Here is an 18171-nt window from a genome sequence, read left to right on the forward strand (position 1 = left end):
TGTATACCGTTAAACAATCATCGACATTTACTTCAAACATTAGATTGAAGTATTTGTTTCAGTTGATATTTTCTCTTTCTCCCTCACTCTCCTTTTTGTTTAATAATTTCGTTTTTCTTTTTTTTAATAATTTTGTTTTTCTATATTCAATAATTTCGTTCTTTTTATTTCGGTTTTCTTTATTTAATAATTTCTTTTGGCTTTATATATTAATTTCGTATTTCTTTATTTAATAATTTCGTTTGGCTTTATAATCAATTTCATTTTTCTTTATTTAATAATTTCGCTTGCATTCATTTCTTAATTTTGTTTTTCTTTATTATTGAATAATTTCGTTTGCATTTATATATTAATTTCGTTTTTCTTTATATATTTTTGGTTTGCACTATTGGGCTTCCGTACACTTACGTGATCTTTAAAATGTAAACTACCTGCCTACGCATTCTTATGCTTAATGGAGGACTCGTATGGTTTGCATTATTCATTATTTATTAATATATAATCAATAAGACATTTTTTTAGCGAGATAAGATTTTTAAAAGATGATTCTTGGATTTGCTGGTCATTGATTTAAATGAAGGTGTATTTACAAAAAAGTTTATCTACTTTCGTTTTCGTCTGACATTGAATCATATTTAAGCCATAAAACGTCAATCAAAAAAGAAATCTTTAAATTAATTGATATTTTAAAATAAAGAAGGACCCATATCCATATCCTGGAAATTGACATTCATGACATTGATGATATATTTGTGAAAATATCAGCAGTTTGTGAAATCACTCCTCAAAATATGATCTTGGGTCTGTGTCAACTGTAATTTAAGAAGAAGAACGAATATAAATCAATGTTGACTTTTCCATTTGAACGAAACAAGAAGGGTGGTTTGAGCACTGGGAATATGGTAATTTGATAAAAACAACGTATGGCATCTTATATTATAAAGAGGGTCGAAGTTTCTCAATTGCAGGTCAAACTCCAAGGTCAAAATCAAAAGGTCAAAATTATTGGTATTGACACTAGGACACAAATATAATAAGCTATATATAGTGATAATAACTGCTCAAAAGTTATAGCCAAGGTTAAAGTTATTTTAATGTGATAAAACTCTAAGGTCAAGGTCAAAAATAATTTATACCCCATTGAATTTTTTTTACATGGAATACACAGGTAAAATATAATGACCCTAGCAAAACTTTTCAAAAGTTATCAATGGCCAAAGTTGAAGTTTGGAAATTTGTTGTAAAACGTAATAGTGGAACAAACTGGTACCTTAAGAAAACATGATGTAAAATGAAATCCATAGCCCCATCCACTCAAAAGTTTTGGACAAGGTTTAAGTTTCATTACAATTGTAAAAAATTGTTACATTATTATGCATACGCAATGTTCCTCCTAGGCCCTTGATTTCACCTCTGGGATTATCGGAGTTTGTTTATTATGCCCAGTTTATAAATATGCATAGTTTGTAATTTTTGAGATACAACACTGTAGTACACATAGATCATTGTGATTATCTTTATATTTGAAAATTAACTGTAATTTCAATTTAGCCATTTTATTTGTGGATGTTTTTAGGGATTGAAGGGGCTCACGTAGGGTATTCAATGTTCACCTGAAATATATCTTTTTTCATGAGTAACTGGAATAAAGTAAGAAATATAAATTCAAATCGGAATTGAAATAAGAATAAAAAATCTTTGAAAATATGCATGAAACTCAAATAACTAACAAAATAGCAGTAGAATTTAATTATTGTCATTGTGATGGTGTTAATGGTTTTTAGTGTATTCATTTTTGTATTCTTTCTAGCTTAGACAATCTACACTGAAAATGGAGCGAAAAGCATTGAAGTCCATTTCACTTTTTATTGTTTTTAATATACTTCCTGTAAGTATTTGTTTTACTTAACATAAAGTAATATTTCAATACCAAATCTTTCCAAAAATCAAAAGAGAGATAAATATTCTTTAAAATAACATTTCCCTATAAATAAATTCAAATTGCTTTTTAAATTCATATTTTACATTTTTACTATGTTTTTACAACAAGATTACATATTAACAAAATTTTAAAAACAAAAATTATTGACCACAGACAATTAATGTTACTTTTGGATCCTAGCTAGTGAGATATGTCTTTCAAAATACTGATGGATAACAAGCTTACCGCATTATGGTTAGGAATACACAAAATTAATGTATTTTATTTTTATTTTTTTTTTAAGATTTGCATACAATAATTGCTAGAAAAATTTGCAAATTTCCCAAGAAAGCGTTACATTTCATTACATTTTCAAAATTGAATTTTGAAATTTTCCTAAATCTCTTTTGAAAAAATTGAAATGTATGTTATACTTTCAAATGCAACATTTCTTTACAGCATGCTATCATATGTGATCGCTACTGCGAATGGTCCAAGAAATCAATGACGATAGCAAACAGTTGCCCAACAAATAAGGCCGACTTCCAAACAGCATCAAAAACTAAAAACTGCGAGTCAATGGCCGAAAAACAAAACTGCACGGAAAAATCTAAATTCAAATATCACTGCCTCATAAATGAATTAGAGGAAGTGATGGTGGAAGTATGCGCTCCTGAATTTTATATCCAAGGTATACACAATTACATTTACGATGTATTGATTGTTAAAACAATAATTTTTTTTTCATTTACACTAAAGTAATTATTTTTTCAATATAAGGATACTGTACAGAATATAATATAAATGGTGCCAGAATCCAAGATCATCTTTATTTGAGAAATGGAAGTATAGCAGTTCCCTTCACGAGTCGCTATATATCAACTGATGCTTATAAATGTAAGGCAGACCGACCACTCAGTCACTAATCTTCTGATATTAAAAAGTTACTCTTCTCAAATAGATTTGAAAAAAATTAAAGAGATAAAAATTATTAGATGCTGTATGCATAAGGTAAAACGGATAAATGTAAGTTTATTAGTATTGCTAAAAATCACAATTATATAAAGCATTTCTTGCTAAATTGTGATCTAATTATATCAAGGATACATTTTCAAACAAGAAATTCATTCATTACAGCACAGCCATGCATGCAGTCATAGCAATGTTATGATAACATTATCATATTGGTTAAAAAAATCCTTAAATACTTATTTTGATGAGACTTCCAGTGACCACTAGGTCAGGTTGTATTTTTTTTGTTAAGCAACATGTCTCATACTACAAAATAATCAGAGTATCATCGTGTTATAGTCAAAGCTGCTGTACTGTTTCAAACATCTTGTGTTAAATTGCTGTTCCTATTTTTTTTTTTACATATGCATGTCTCATACAAAGTTGCAAGCCATTTACTAATTGCTATTCAATTGTCGCGTTAAAGAAGGTTTTTTATGTTCTATTATTTTTTATTTTTAGATTCAAATTGCTATTCACTGGTCTCGCATACGAACAGCTTCACATCCATCTCAACATTTATCCAAACAACTGTCAAATCATCCAATTCGTCAAATGAAATGCCAATAGAAAATGAAATGCCAAAAGACAAAGATATTACTCCAATGTTTGTAAAATATATTGTGAATAACTTTCTTATTTACTTAAGATTACTTTATCAGACAAAAATTCTATTTTCTATTTCAGGGCATTGGTTATACCTATTGTCATAGTAATTCTAATTTTTCTTGGCGCAATTATATTTTACCTCTACAAACATTGTGAGTACATTTATGAATAGTTTCTTTTTAATAAAGGAAGTATTAAAAATTCAAGTGATACTAAATTTAGTAAACCCTTTATTTCGTCCAAGTTGGGATAAAACGTCAAAGCGGTTATGTTTTTTTATTACAGCAGCAAAGAAAAGGATGGCAAAAAATACCACATCAAAACATGAACGTACGTATTCCACCACTGTGTTTAATTTTCAAATGTAGTTAATGTAATATATACCAAAAGAGTCAACTAATGGAGATATATATAACAAACTTAAAAAAATGATTGCACCATTTTTTCACACCCATGAAGATGTAAATATGTTGGAAACTATGAATAGTTTTTATACATGTAGTGTATTGAAGATGCGACATTTTGACTATTAAATAGATACTCTGTATTTTTCTAAGGTGAAAGTAATAATATACGATGATATAAACCTACATAATCAAAGATCATTACATGCACAAGACAATTGTTATTTTTTCTGAAAGACTGTTGTGTCACATTGAAAAATGTTTTCAATTTTGAGAATGCAAGATGTTCTTTATCTGCCGCCAATGCGAATGTTTTCTTACTTTCTTTTTTTTCAATCATAGATATAACTAGAAGTCTCAATGTCTCCGAAAGGTTTTTTTTTATCAAAATACTTTAAACATCCCTAAATGGTGGGAATTTATTTAAAAACGTGAAATAATCAGACAAACTAATATTTAATCATAAATTTCACAAAAAAGAAAAGACAATCTCTTGAATCTATCGACGTTGAAAAAATTATGGATCATGTTTTTTTTAAAGAGTTTTAAACAAACATTAGAATCATTCAGTGACCTGAAAAAATTAAAGCTTCTTTAAAGCAACATACTGTATATAGGGTTATTTTCGCCCTTTCACACTTGCAGACATATTTTGCCCCGTTTTAAATTGACCCTGTCATCGTTGTACTTAAGAAGTTATAATGTATCCTTAGAATTCGCCCATTTTATATTATCCCAAATGAGGGAAGGGTGAAAGGGGCGAAACTAAAACGGGGCGAAAATTTTCCTGATTACACTATTTCGGATAAATGTTTTCAATTCAGCAGTTTTTCGCTTTAATACATTTCAATATAAATGCAATAATCCAATTTCCTTTTATTCGGATAAATGTTTTCAATTCAGTAGTTTTTTGCTTTCGGATAAATGTTTTCAATTCAGTAGTTTTTCGCTTTAATACATTTCAATATAAATGCAATAATCCAATTTCCTTTTATTCAAAGAAAGTTATTTTTCATATTCACTAGGTCATGCAATATAATAAGAGTTTAATGTGCCTTCTGAATTATTTATATAATTGGAAATTCTTGAGAGAAGTTGTATTGGGTAGTGGAGTACTAGGGTAAAATATATTATGTTTAAGATCTTTCTACAAATAACTGGTTGCTGAATTTTAGTATTGACAATGAATTTGAATGTAATCGCCTTTTTGACTTCCATGGATATAATTAATAAAACTATATTTTGATAGCTGAAGAGGAAACACACCTAATGGATCCTACAAATATTAGTAAGTATTAAGAAATAGATTGTTTGATGACATGGGATGTATACACATTCCTCTGATTCATGCGACTAATTAAGATCTTGTAAAATTGTAACTATCAGATAACTTAACTATATCTATACAAAAGACTACAAATAATGTTTTATCTTTGAAAATATTAATGTTTTTGTACCATGGTACAAGTATGTCAAGGCGACATGACCTCGAATATGACTTTATTTTTCACCTGAGTGTAACCAAGAAAAATTCTTTTGTGATTAGCATTAGACACCCCCAAAATCCCCTTAATTCGGTTACGTGATGTGCAATTTTACCTCAGTCTCTGAGTTCCATAAAATTTTATTGTAAATTTATTGAGTGTCCAAACAATGAAGGACCAAAAAGGGGGCGCGATTTTATTTTCCCATTATTCTATAAAGTTCTGCTCCTGAAAAAAAAAAATTGGTATAGACCTCGAAATTGTTTGAACTGGCTACAGAGAAATTACATGCAACCATAATACTTGTATTACTTTTTCTTTGCCAAAAGAGATTTAGAGAAATGAGAGATGCACAGTTTATATCGATTTGATGTCATTCACGTCAAAGACGTTGACCATATTAAACACAAACGCTATTCGGATATAATCAAGCACAGACTATATTTTATAAATTATATTGCCTCAGTTCAAGAACGTTTTGATTTCCCCTAGTATACTACTTACATTTGCTGTTGTCTTTTCTTATATGACAATTCTATTTAAACTGAAATTCAATTTTCAATGAAATGAAGTTGGTCACAATATAAGACTCTCTGTGTATGGAAAGCAAACTGTACATTAAATATGGATAGCCCTGATTGTGCTGTCACATAACGTCGTAGATACCTTTTTTCATTTGCATTTCGATAGCAAAATATAAAAAGTCCCTTTTTGAATAGCACAAATACGAGTAGAATATGAATATAAGAGAATCAATATGATATTATTATTTAGAGTTTCATTGGAATAAAACATTAAGTTAGAACGTGTGATCAAATCTTCTAGAATATTTTCACGTGACCGACTTCATGGTATAATCCTCCCAAAAAAACCTCTAAAAATGATATATGTCATCAACGTGATCTATTTCTTAAAACGAGGATTATTTTATTAATTTACTATGTGCAGATATAAAATTTGCAATGATTTCCTACTTTTTTTACAAATTGAAAAACTGCATTAGGTGAAGAGAAATATATTATCATCTACGATTTAAGGTGCAATATCCCTCCAATAAGAGAAGATATTTTCCCATGGAATTCAAAGAATTGTCAATTGTCATTTCATATTTTACCTTACCAAGGACCATTTTATAATAAAAAATAAATAGATTTGTGCGATCGTGCAGATGTTTATTTCTAATCTCTATTGTCAAATTTCGGTAATTATTTATAGTAGTTTACCTCAAACGTTTATATTCAGTTCCTTTAATGGCGTAAATTGACATATTTCTGTCTCTTAATGTATAAGAAATTTTATTTTTACAGTAATTTCATGCAAAAATAGATGCAAAAATGTTTATGAACATTTAATTAATAATTTGTTTCACTAAAATATTTTCAAGGGCCAATATATTAACATAACTCTGGTATGAATTCCTATTATTTTACGAGCACAAAACAATTTGATCTTCTGATTGAAAAAGCAACGGTTAGATATGTATTCTAATGAGAATTAGATAGGTGTGAGAGTAAATATCATTTTCATATATACCTCATACTTTTTATTTTAGTGTGAAATAAAAAAATTATTGTTCTTTTATTTACCTATTTGATCTTTTTCACATTATGATTGACAAATATTCATTTCTGGAATAAATAAGCAACGGTTCACACTCCAAACTAAAGAAAATCAATCCTTGGAATTTAAAAAAGATTGGTGCATTTTGGAGAAGAGGGATGTTTCACCTTAACTGTTGCGAAATTTTAGCATTGATAAGATTAAGGTATCGATGCAAATTTGTCAGAAAGATGATTTGCAAACGCTTTGTGACAAATATGAATATAATCAAAACATTATTGTAAAAGCTAAATCGAAGTCATCTTTTCATACATATTTTGGTATTTATTACCATATATTGTTCATTCGTCCTGATTCCTTCTGAGATTAGAGATATTCTTTTATTAATCCTGGCTATTTTCTTTGTAGAGGTGCTACCTGAAACACTTGATTCGTCTAGTAAGTCTGATGTATATTCTCATATACACATATTTCATTAAAACACGAAAAGAAAACGTTTTCGTTAAAAAGTTTCTTTTTGCCACCTTTGTATATATGCAAAGAAAAAGGATGTTTTGCTACGATGTCATATTTTGTTAGTTTTACCATGATAATAAAAATACCTGCAAAATATACAATAATATCATTTATATTATAAAACTAACGTGGCTGCCGTCTTGACAAATTGATAAGAGCGTGAGAGCCGTTCCCAGGAAGTCCGTTTGATATAATGAAACATTCTCGAAAGGGGCGTAAAGAAATAAACATGCAGTAAAGTCAAACAACGTTAAAACAAACTATTTGGTTTGATTCCAGGTACCATTTCCACCGACTCAGCTACAGATTTATATATTGGTAAGATGAAAACTTATATCATAAATCATCGAAATTAAAGTACTAATATTACAATCTAAGTATATTCCTAAGTTTCATTTTTATGAAACACTCTTTGTTTAACGTTAATATGAGTTCTAGAATAGGGTTAATTTTTGAATCATTTTAGCATCAATCAGGGGTGATCTTCTGAAGAAGATATCCAGAGGAAATGAATCAGGTAGGTTTCAAACTAGGTATGAGTAAAGCTTCAAGTATTTTTTCTATGTTGAAATTATAAAAAGAAAATATTTCTTATTAATTCATACAGCCATTAAATTTAGATAAGATAATTTTTATGTTTGAATGAATAGATAAAAAAAAATATTTTAAAAAATGAAAAAAAGTACATTTCTTTACTTATGAAGTATCCAAGTAATACAAATTTACATTGAAAAAGAAAAAAAAACACTTGTCAGACTTCTTAAATATCAGAGGTGAAATCAGGTTCAATGGAGAAGTGAGCATCCCCTGCCAAGCGGTCACATCCGCTGTATTTCCTTGTCATGATGTGGAAATAATGAATAAGTGAATAATCCGTCGAAAATTCAGTTTGCATATAATGATCCATCAATAAGTACGAGAAACAATAGTCAGCACTTGACTTAATGATGAATTGTATTTGCTGACTGGGTCATTGTATCATAACATTCAGCAAATAAGTTGTAAAAAAAAGTTCAAAGACAAACTGCTAAAGTGAATTTCTCTATTCAGTGATTTTAAAAACTCGAAATAAAACAATTATGAAATAATCTCCGACTGTTGGTTGCCTTCAATAGACTTAATAGCAAATGGGTCATTTATGAAAGAATCAATGTTTTGATTACCACTTTGCATCCTGTCGTTCACTGGATTCTGTGAAATACTGAATTTGGAAGCTTTTACGTCTGTGACACTTTTTTCGTCCTTAAACTCGTGTCATATATGTGTGCTATTTTTGGAATTTACAAGATGATCCTGAATGGGCAAAACAGGAGCCAAAAAGTTATTATTTTTAATGAAAATAAGTTAACGCAGCAGCTTAATCATATATTGGAAAATGATTGGTGACGTCCTACAGATGTGCAAACAGGTTTCGGAATTTAACTTTTAGGGTCTTTTCAAATAGGGATCGAAATATGGCAATTTATATACAATGCACCCTACTTCCAAGAACTCCTCTTACATTTTATACAATAGTCTAAGCATCTTTTGGAAGATAATTGGTGTTGCTTTGTATAGATTAGCAATAATATATTAGAAGTATTATTTTTTTTATACAAATAAAACCTTGTTTCCCCAATAATTTCTAAAGTAGCCAAACCACCTTTCGTTATATGTTTGATAGTGTCCTGTTTATATATAATAATGTAACGGAATTTTCATTTTTAACCGGGGGTCAAATGGAAATTGTAAAGTATTTAAGTAAAGAACTTATAATTTTTCTGTCAAAATACCAAAACAGCATTGGGTCTTTAGATTTAATTCAAAGAAGTTTAAATGTTACCATAAACAGGGGGCAGGGAAGGACCCCTAGGGACGTTTATCAATGTATGACTTGCATGCAGCATCCAATAACGTGATCTTTGGCCTTCTGTTTTAAAAATATTTTATTGACAATATGTCAAATGGATTCGACACAAGTTCCAAAAATTTAGATGCTAGTAGTCCTCTCTTAGGCCAATTATAATACAGGTACATAGCCTAACCACTTTCATTTTACATTCTTTTACCCCATTCTATACCTTGGACTTTCCACCTGTCAAATGTACTGCCAACTTCATTAAATATGATCCAATTATCAGTTTATTTATTTTAAAAAATTGACAAGTGAAGTAACTCCAACAGATATAATGATGTAGACAATGATGTGTAGACAATATTCAATCGATTGATTGATTGATTGTATAGTTTTTAACGTCCCTCTCCAGAATATTTCACTGATATGGAGACGTCACCATTGCCAGTGAAGGGCTGCACATTTTGGCCTATGCTCGGCACTCAGGGTCATTGAGCAGGGAGGGATCTTTATCGTGCCACACCTGCTGTGACAAGGGGCCTCGGTTTATACGGTCTCGTCCGAAGAACCGCCCCATTAAGTCGCTTTTTACGACAAGCAAGGGATACTGAGGGCCTATTCTAACCCGGATCCCCACGGGGTATGTTCAATCGAAAAATGATGATTGTAAAACTGGTACTACAATGTACATGTAGTAGGATACTCAAGGTCTGTATCAAAATATTTAATGTTTTTACATAACTCGCCCACTAAGACTTTTGGACTTGTGATTTTGTATTATTATTTTTTTATTATTATTTATTTTAGCACAACATATCAAAAAATTTAAGTGGGCGACGGCTCTGAACACTATTTTCTAAAGAAAAAAAAATGTCCTTGAAATTGGTTGATTTGAATTATTTTCTATTAAAAATACAGAAATGCAACACATTTCTGACGCCATATTGAATAGACGAATGTTATTTTTTTTGGTGTCATATTCTTTTCTGATTTATCAAAGACATATATGTATACTTAACTTATATTTTAGCCAGTTTCAAAACATTTCGATGACATTGCATTTTAGGGTACACAAAAGCTAATACCGTAACTTCTTCTTTGTAATATAGAATTTGTTTTGAGATCAGTTCTTCTGATGTACAAGATTTAAAAACTTCTTTATGTTTTTTTAAAACACTAGTTTTTACATCTAAGTCCACGTCAAAAGCTTGCACCTCACTCAGCTTGTTTTCATCTGTGACAAGCGCGTTGATATATTCTTATAAAATATACATGTATGTAACCAACAAAATTCAAAATCAAAAGTTTATTTATTCCATACAAATCAGGAACAGGGCAAATACAGACCTAGTAAACAAATTGAGATCAGGTGCCATGGAAGAGTAGGTATCCCCGCCGACCGGTCACACACGCCGTGTGTACCTTGTCATGAAAGAAGAAAATGCGAAAGTTCATTTTGTAAATGAAGGGCTAACAATTCGTATTGTAAAAAACAAGGTTTTTCCCCTAATTCATAGGATTTTCCTGTTTCGTAGCCTTTCAAGGTAACTTCTTTATAAAAAAAAAAAAACTCACGCTCAAAAACTTCTTTTGTGTTATGGAATCTTTCTACGGAAGCCCAATAGTGCAAACCAAAACTATATGAAGAAAAACGGAAAAAATATATGAAGGAAAACAAAAAAAAATATAAAGGAAAACCAAAAATATATAAAGGAAAACCAAAACTATATTAAGAAAAACCAAAACTATATAAAGAAAACCGGAAATAATAAATAAAGAAAAACGGAATTAATATAAAGAAAAACGGAATTAATATATAAAGAAAAACGGAATTAATATATAAAGAAAAACCAAAAAAATATACGGAAAAACCAATTAATATATAAAGAAAAACGGAATTAATATAAAAAGAAAAACGGAATTAATATATAAAAAAAAAACGGAATTAATATATTAAGAAAACGGAATTAATATATAAAGAAAACAGAACTGATATATAAATAAAAACGAAATTATTTAATAAGGATAAACGAAATTATTAAATAAAAAGAAGAGTGAGGGAGAAAGAAAAAACATCAACTGAAACAAATACTTCAATCTAATGTTTGAAGTATATTGTCAATAATTGTTCAGCGGTATACGTAATTTGTTGATGTGTTGCATTATGCATAGAGGATCATGAGGATGGATGTTTCTGCTTGATTGAAATCAATGACATCCAATTCAAAAGAGCGCTTGAATCGCTGAAAGGTCAAGACCTTGCTTATCGTATTAAAAAATACCCTCCGGAATAAGCCTACCGCCCCATCTGTATATTCATAAATCACGGGTTGTTGAAACAAAAACGAGGATGATTTGATAACTTCGTGACTAATTTTACTTCTACATTCCCCTCATTTCATAAGGACGTCGCAAGTCTGGCGCTGAAGACACACTCACTGTGGAATGAACCACGCGTGACTGGAACCCTTATCCTCGCGTTTTGTTTTGTTAAACTTATCAACGATGCTATCTTAACTCAATAATTTTGTTTTTAGCTCACCTGAGCTGAGAGCTCAAGTAAGCTTTTCTGATCACTTTTTGTCCGTCGTCTGTCTGTCAGTCTGTAAACTTTTCACATTTTCGACTTCATCTCATGAACTGCTGGGCCAATTTCAACCAAACTTGCCACAAAGCATCCTTAGGTAATGGGGATTCAAGTTTCTTCAAATGAAGGGCCACGGCCTCATTCAAGGGGAGATAATTGGGAATTAATGAAAATTTAATGGTATGTTTTAAAAATCTTCTCAAGAACCACTGTGTCAGGAAAGATGAAACTTATGTGGAAACATCCTCAGGTAGTGTAGATTTAAGTTTGTTCAAATCATGACCTCCGGGGGTAGGGCGGGGCCAAAATGGTCGACCAAAGTTTTACATAGAAATGGGAAAGTTCTTTAAAAATCTTCTTCTCAAGAATTGCAAGTTATAATTGATCATATTTATATGGAAGCATCTTCAGGTAGTGTAGATTTAAGTTTGTTCAAATCATGGGGTAGGGCGGGGCCACAATGGCCGACCAAAGTTTTACATAGAAATATTTCGGAATTTTTTTTTTTTTAAAATTTATGAATTGCAAAGCCATAATTGGTAATTTTTATATGAAAGCATCCTCAGCTTGTGCAGTCTCAGGTTTGTACAAATCATGACCCTGGGAGGGGGGAGCCACAATAACCAATAGACATATATAGGAACATTCTTTTAAAATTTATGTTCTAAATAATACCAAAGCCATGATTGGTCATTGGATTGCTTTTGGATTTAAACTTATTAATAATAAACCAATTTCTATACTTATTCCTAGCCACAGTGCTCAGGTGAGCGATTGGGCCCATGGGCCTCTTGTTCTTTATTTAATGATTTTGTTTTTCTTTCTTTAATAATTGCGTTTTTCTTCATTTGATAATTTCTTTTTCCTTCATTTAATAATTTCGTTTTATTTTTCATTTAATAAATTCGTTTTTCCTTTATTTAATAATTTCGTTTTTTTCTTTATTTAATAATTTCGTTTTTACTTCATTTATTTCTGATTTGCACTATTGGGCTTTGTAGAAGCCCATTAGAGCTCTGCTAGAAGGTCACGACCTTGCGTATCGTATTACTGGATTCCCACGAACTAAACCTAGCGTCCGAATCTGTGTACCCATAAATCCTAGATTGTTGAAACTATAAGAAAAATGATTTCATTACTTTGTGGGATTTCTTATTTACAAGTGTGTGCATTGTCACCGACTTATGAATGCACAAATTGAGAGTTTGTCATTTAAAATATATGAGAGCAGGAACTATAGTACCACTGACTCATTAATAGTACATATTGAGAGTTGGACATTTATAATATGTGAGAGCAAGTACTTAGTAGCCAGTACATCACCTTTAATTACTATTTTACTTTTTGCAAATTCTCTTTAAACATTTTTTTCAATGTCAAACAAACCCAAGTCCCATCGATAACGTATTATTTTACAACATTTTTAATGTATATATTGTGCGATAGTTGAATAATGGATAAGGGATTCCGTATTGGATATATGCCTCATACAGTTCTGTATTAAAAAATATCAGACAGTTTGAGGTCCTTTAGGGCCGAAAACTGTCTGATACTTTTTAATACAGATTTGTATGAGGCATATATCGTACTTAAAACATTGCTTTTGATTTACCTGAGACAGTCCGATATTAGAACAAAAGACAAAGGTGTAAATGAACACTGAAAAATTCTTTCAAGACTTTAGGCTTAAATGAAAAGTACTAAGAATTTAGGAATTTGGCTACACTGAAGAAGGTATTTGAAAAAATTTGATAAGGAGAGTGGGGCAAAATATTCATTGATTTTTAAGTGGAATGGAAAATGCAGAAATGAAGAATTATATAACAGTAAATTAAGCAGATGCTGAAGGTACATTTAATTAGTCCATTTCATTTTTTCATGCTAAGCATCTACTTATACCTTTGTTTTTGATGTTCCATTATAAAAAAACATAATTAATCAATAATCCAAGAGTTTTGAGGGAAACGTTGAAAATCTTCAATTTTTTTTTCAAAATTTGTTGCAAATATGTCAAATTAAGTATTTATTATCATATGCTAGGTCTAGTTACCTTGATTTGATTTTGCAGAGGCAATTTTCTTTCTATGAGAAAAATGAATTCAAATTGTTTGAATGTTGTTCTTTATAAGGTCTAAAGTTTTGAAAGTTTTTGTGCTTCTCTGTTGACTCCCAATGTGCCCCCTCTTATTCAAAAAACAGAGAAAGGGGTTGAGACACTTGTCCAAATTTAATAAGTTTATTAGAAGTTTATCCGTTTTAGTGTGTGGGGGGTTGTTAATTTTTTATTTAGGTCTACCACACATTCTTCTTCCTGTTACAGTATATTCAGCGTAATTAAAAGTTTTTTTTTATTTTGCAAATATGTAAGATCATTGTTTTCTAAATCATCATTTTGTGTGTAAGAAATTTAAATTGCTGTTTGTTAAATTATCACACTTTTTATTTGTTTTGTTCAGTAGCAGTCCGATTTTGAAAGATATCAGTACTGAGACAGTCTGATATTAAGATTAATATCAGACTGTTCACTAATATCGGACTGCCATAGGTAACTTTTTAGACTGCAAGAACAAAGGAATGACATCACAGCAATGTTTTAATGAATGTTAAATGTTGTAAACAAAAGAATCTTAAAGTTCATGTTTTCTTAAATAGTTGTGCAATTTGATATCAAAGACTAAATTCTCCCCATTCATGTATTGTAATGGATGTGTTTTTGATATAAGAAAAGGTGAATGTAAAGGCAAACACCACGCTTGTTTATTGTTGAAACAAAATCAGGTCTATCAGACGCGGTGCACTAATGATTTATGGGTTCAGACCCTTACCGTGCACCTCAATAAATTCCGTATTTTAGTTGAAGTTTTTATACTTTTAACAATTTCATTTTTCATTATGTAATAATTTCGTTTTCTTTATATATTAATTCAGTTTTTCTTCATATATTTTTGGTTTTTCTTTATATATTTTTGTTTTGTTCTTTATATGTTTTTGGTTTTTCTTTATATATTTTTGGTTTTCCTTTATATATTTTTGGTTTTCCTTTATATATTTTTGGTTTTCCTTTATATATTAATTCCGTTTTTCTTTATATATTTTTGGTTTGCACTAATGGGCTTCCGTATATTTCTTTCTTTTTGTGTTTGAACGATATTATTCACAATTGTTATGCATAAAATTCATTTTATAATATACATCATTCACAACTGAAACACAAGGAAACCACCATTCACATGGGCCACTAATTAACTTGTTACAATGTGTTTTTTCATATAACGAATTAACATAAAGAACCTAGCTAATAATAGCCCATAATAATAAAATATTTTTTAACACAAAAAGACCCATAATCAAAATCGTGTATTAATTTGACTTTTTTCCCGTAATTAATAATAATATGACGTTTTTAATTTGCCATTATAAAATCTTATTTAAATCAATTAATTGAGGCTGATGCGACGATTCTAATTTGTTTGCTTTATCAATCATACCCAGTCCCTTGTCGCAGTATTTGCTGGCGCAAACCGAACCCTCGCCGCTCAATAACCATGAGTGCCAAATGAAGGATAAAATTTGTTGCTCTCTGTAAGCAATTGATGGCGTCTCCAATTTTCGAGATGGACATTAAACAATAATCAATCAACCATACATTTATTTTTTTTAGTTAAAATGCTTTGAAGAAGGATATGAAAATAACGAACAGTATTCAATCTCAACGTCCATTAAACAAATATACAAAACAAGAGCAGAACAAACACGGACCTCCGAAACATCAGAGGTGGGATCAGGTGCCATGGAGGAGTGCGCATCCCCTGCCGACCGGTCACACACGCCGTATGCTCGTTGTCATAATCAGGAAATAACGTAAAAAATCCGTGGTCAATTCAGTGTATAAATAATGGACTAACAATTGGTATGAAAAACGTCAGTCAGCATTTCATTAAATGATAAATTGTATTTGCTGACAAGGTCATTGTATCGACCATAGAATTTACGAAATGATGACTTTAAACGAGACTGTTGATATTCTAGTTTCATCAACTTGCTTGTCAATAATTTACCTCGTTTAAGAAATTGTTCATACGTAGAGCGTGCTGTTGCGTATCAAATCAACTGAGATATAAATACTCCGTATGCAGGTGATGAAGGTATATTGCTACATAAGTAAGGGAAGTTGACGATAGAAAAGTTAAAGTCATCACGTTTATCATATAGTTTGGTTGTTAGATAACCATTAGTGTCTTTTTCAAGTAAAATATCCAAGTTTGAAGCAGAAGTGTCGGACTCTGTGGTATCTTTTATCTCAAGCTCACCAGGATATATCGTGTCGACGTAGGAATGGAAATTATCATTATTAATTGACAATACGTCGTCGATATCTAAATGTCGAGTTGAAGGCCACGGCAAGTGTTTTCTTCTTTTCACGTAAAATATTTTGTATAAATTCTGCTTCATATGAATATAAAAATAAGTCTGCTAATAACGGAGCGCAATTTGTACCGATAGAAATTCCAATAGATTGTTGGAATACCTGGTCTCCAAAAACCTCATAGATATTGTCAATCAGAAACTCAAGCATCTTCCTGACGTCAACTTCAGAGTACTTATGTGTGCAATCAGAATGTGTTTTAACAAAATAATTTTTCAAATGACCAATGACGAGGTAAGTTAACTTACGAGTTCCATTTTTGTTGAAGAAGCAGCTGCCAATGATATCAAAAAGCCTGGATTTTAATTTGTCGTGGGGAATTGTTGTGTATAAAGTTGAAAAGTCGTAAGTTTTGAAATAAAACGATGTATGTATTTTATTTCAGTTGAAGACATTCAACATTCATCGGAAGACAATGAACGTATGTTTACTTACTTAGTACCTATATATAAGTGTTACGTTGCTTTTCCACTCTAGTTTCAATGCTATACATTTAGTGGAAAATTGAATTAGCTACAGTTTTTTGTTGCACTTGTTAAAAATACCGTTATAATTTTTTATTTCGTAATGTCTGCGACTCTTTGATGAGTTACGTGGGTATATTTCCGACCACTACTTTAATTTTCCCTTGCATCAATTCATACAGAATATATCCCAAGTTGCCAAAATTTACGTTCCAAATAAATCTCGTCGCGACAAATAGTTTGTTTACATTATGTTATTCATGTATCTAAAGTCGCAAATTGTATGCAAAGATGACAGAATTACACACCTCTACATCAGTTCAACGTTCCAGAAATTTACGTGACCATTCATTTGCTAAAAAGGCAAAGGATCCTCATAATTATGTTGTTTCATATACTGATAATGAAGAGAGAATGATAGTAATACTCTATCTTTGAGTCCCCCTTTTTGACCCTTATTTTGTTTTAGTTATTTGCTTTTGGCTGGTTGCCCGCTTTTAACAAAAACAATCTCTGTCAATTGGCAGATGAACTTAGGAATAAACGCTAATTTTTATCTATTTTGATTTATATGTTGTTTTATTCATCTTGGAATTTCGTTCATTTCAAACCGTTGAAAAATACATTTAAGATTTTACTTTTCCAATCGAATCAATGTCACCTAAAACAAAAATTGTTAATATTTTATTAGCTGTATAATAATTTATTTATCTCTGTTTTAGAACTTACAAAGAAGTATCTAGAAAGTCTTCAATCCATCGATAAATATTTTGTTGAAACACATTTCTGTCAGGAAGCTACAAAAACCTTACGGGAAAAAGGTGTTGCTGTTCTCACTGGGAAGTCAGGAGACGGAAAAACAAGCACTGCTGTGCATATTATGTTGAGTCCTTATTACAAGAAGTGGGTTAAGCAAAAATTTACGTCGTGGTCCGAATTTAGATTAATAAATGACAAGACACATACACTAGTTTTCATCGACAATATCTATGATGGGAATATGTATAGTCATGAACTTGACAAGTGGTGGGATACTTTCAGTAATGTCGTTAATGAATCTCAAAAGAGATCAAAAGGAAAAGTACAACTATTAATTACCGCAAAGGAAAACATTATAGATAAAGCGTGTGAATACATGAGAAGAAGAACATCGGTGTTCCAGGAGAAGTTTATCATTCGCGCAGAAAAATTTGAACTATCTAGTGAAGAAAAGGAAGCTATTTTAAATAAACAAATTGAATACGCAAAAGTTGAAAAAAAGCATCAACCCCCCCAACATAGATCCTCAATTTATAAAGGAATTGAAGACTTTAAACGGTATTATAGGGTTTCCGCTTTGTGCACATTTATATGCT

The 18171-nt window shown here is 30.6% G+C and overlaps 1 protein-coding gene across 1 annotated transcript; it reads left to right on the forward strand.

Moving 5' to 3' along the window:
- The first annotated feature begins 431 nt into the window (after positions 1-431).
- Positions 432-5244, forward strand: LOC134232815 (uncharacterized). Its single transcript, XM_062714794.1, has 8 exons — positions 432-470; positions 1811-1888; positions 2381-2612; positions 2702-2818; positions 3395-3539; positions 3620-3693; positions 3827-3871; positions 5195-5244. Exons 1-8 carry the CDS (start codon positions 468-470, stop codon positions 5242-5244), a joined length of 744 nt encoding a protein of 247 aa, XP_062570778.1. The 5' UTR covers positions 432-467.
- Positions 5245-18171: the final 12927 nt, after the last annotated feature.

The sequence above is a fragment of the Saccostrea cucullata genome, unplaced genomic scaffold, assembly GCF_032062105.1.
Source record: "Saccostrea cucullata isolate Sc308-1 unplaced genomic scaffold, CSIRO_AGI_Scuc_v1 ctg190, whole genome shotgun sequence".
In the NCBI taxonomy this organism is placed as follows: Eukaryota; Metazoa; Mollusca; class Bivalvia; order Ostreida; family Ostreidae; genus Saccostrea; species Saccostrea cuccullata.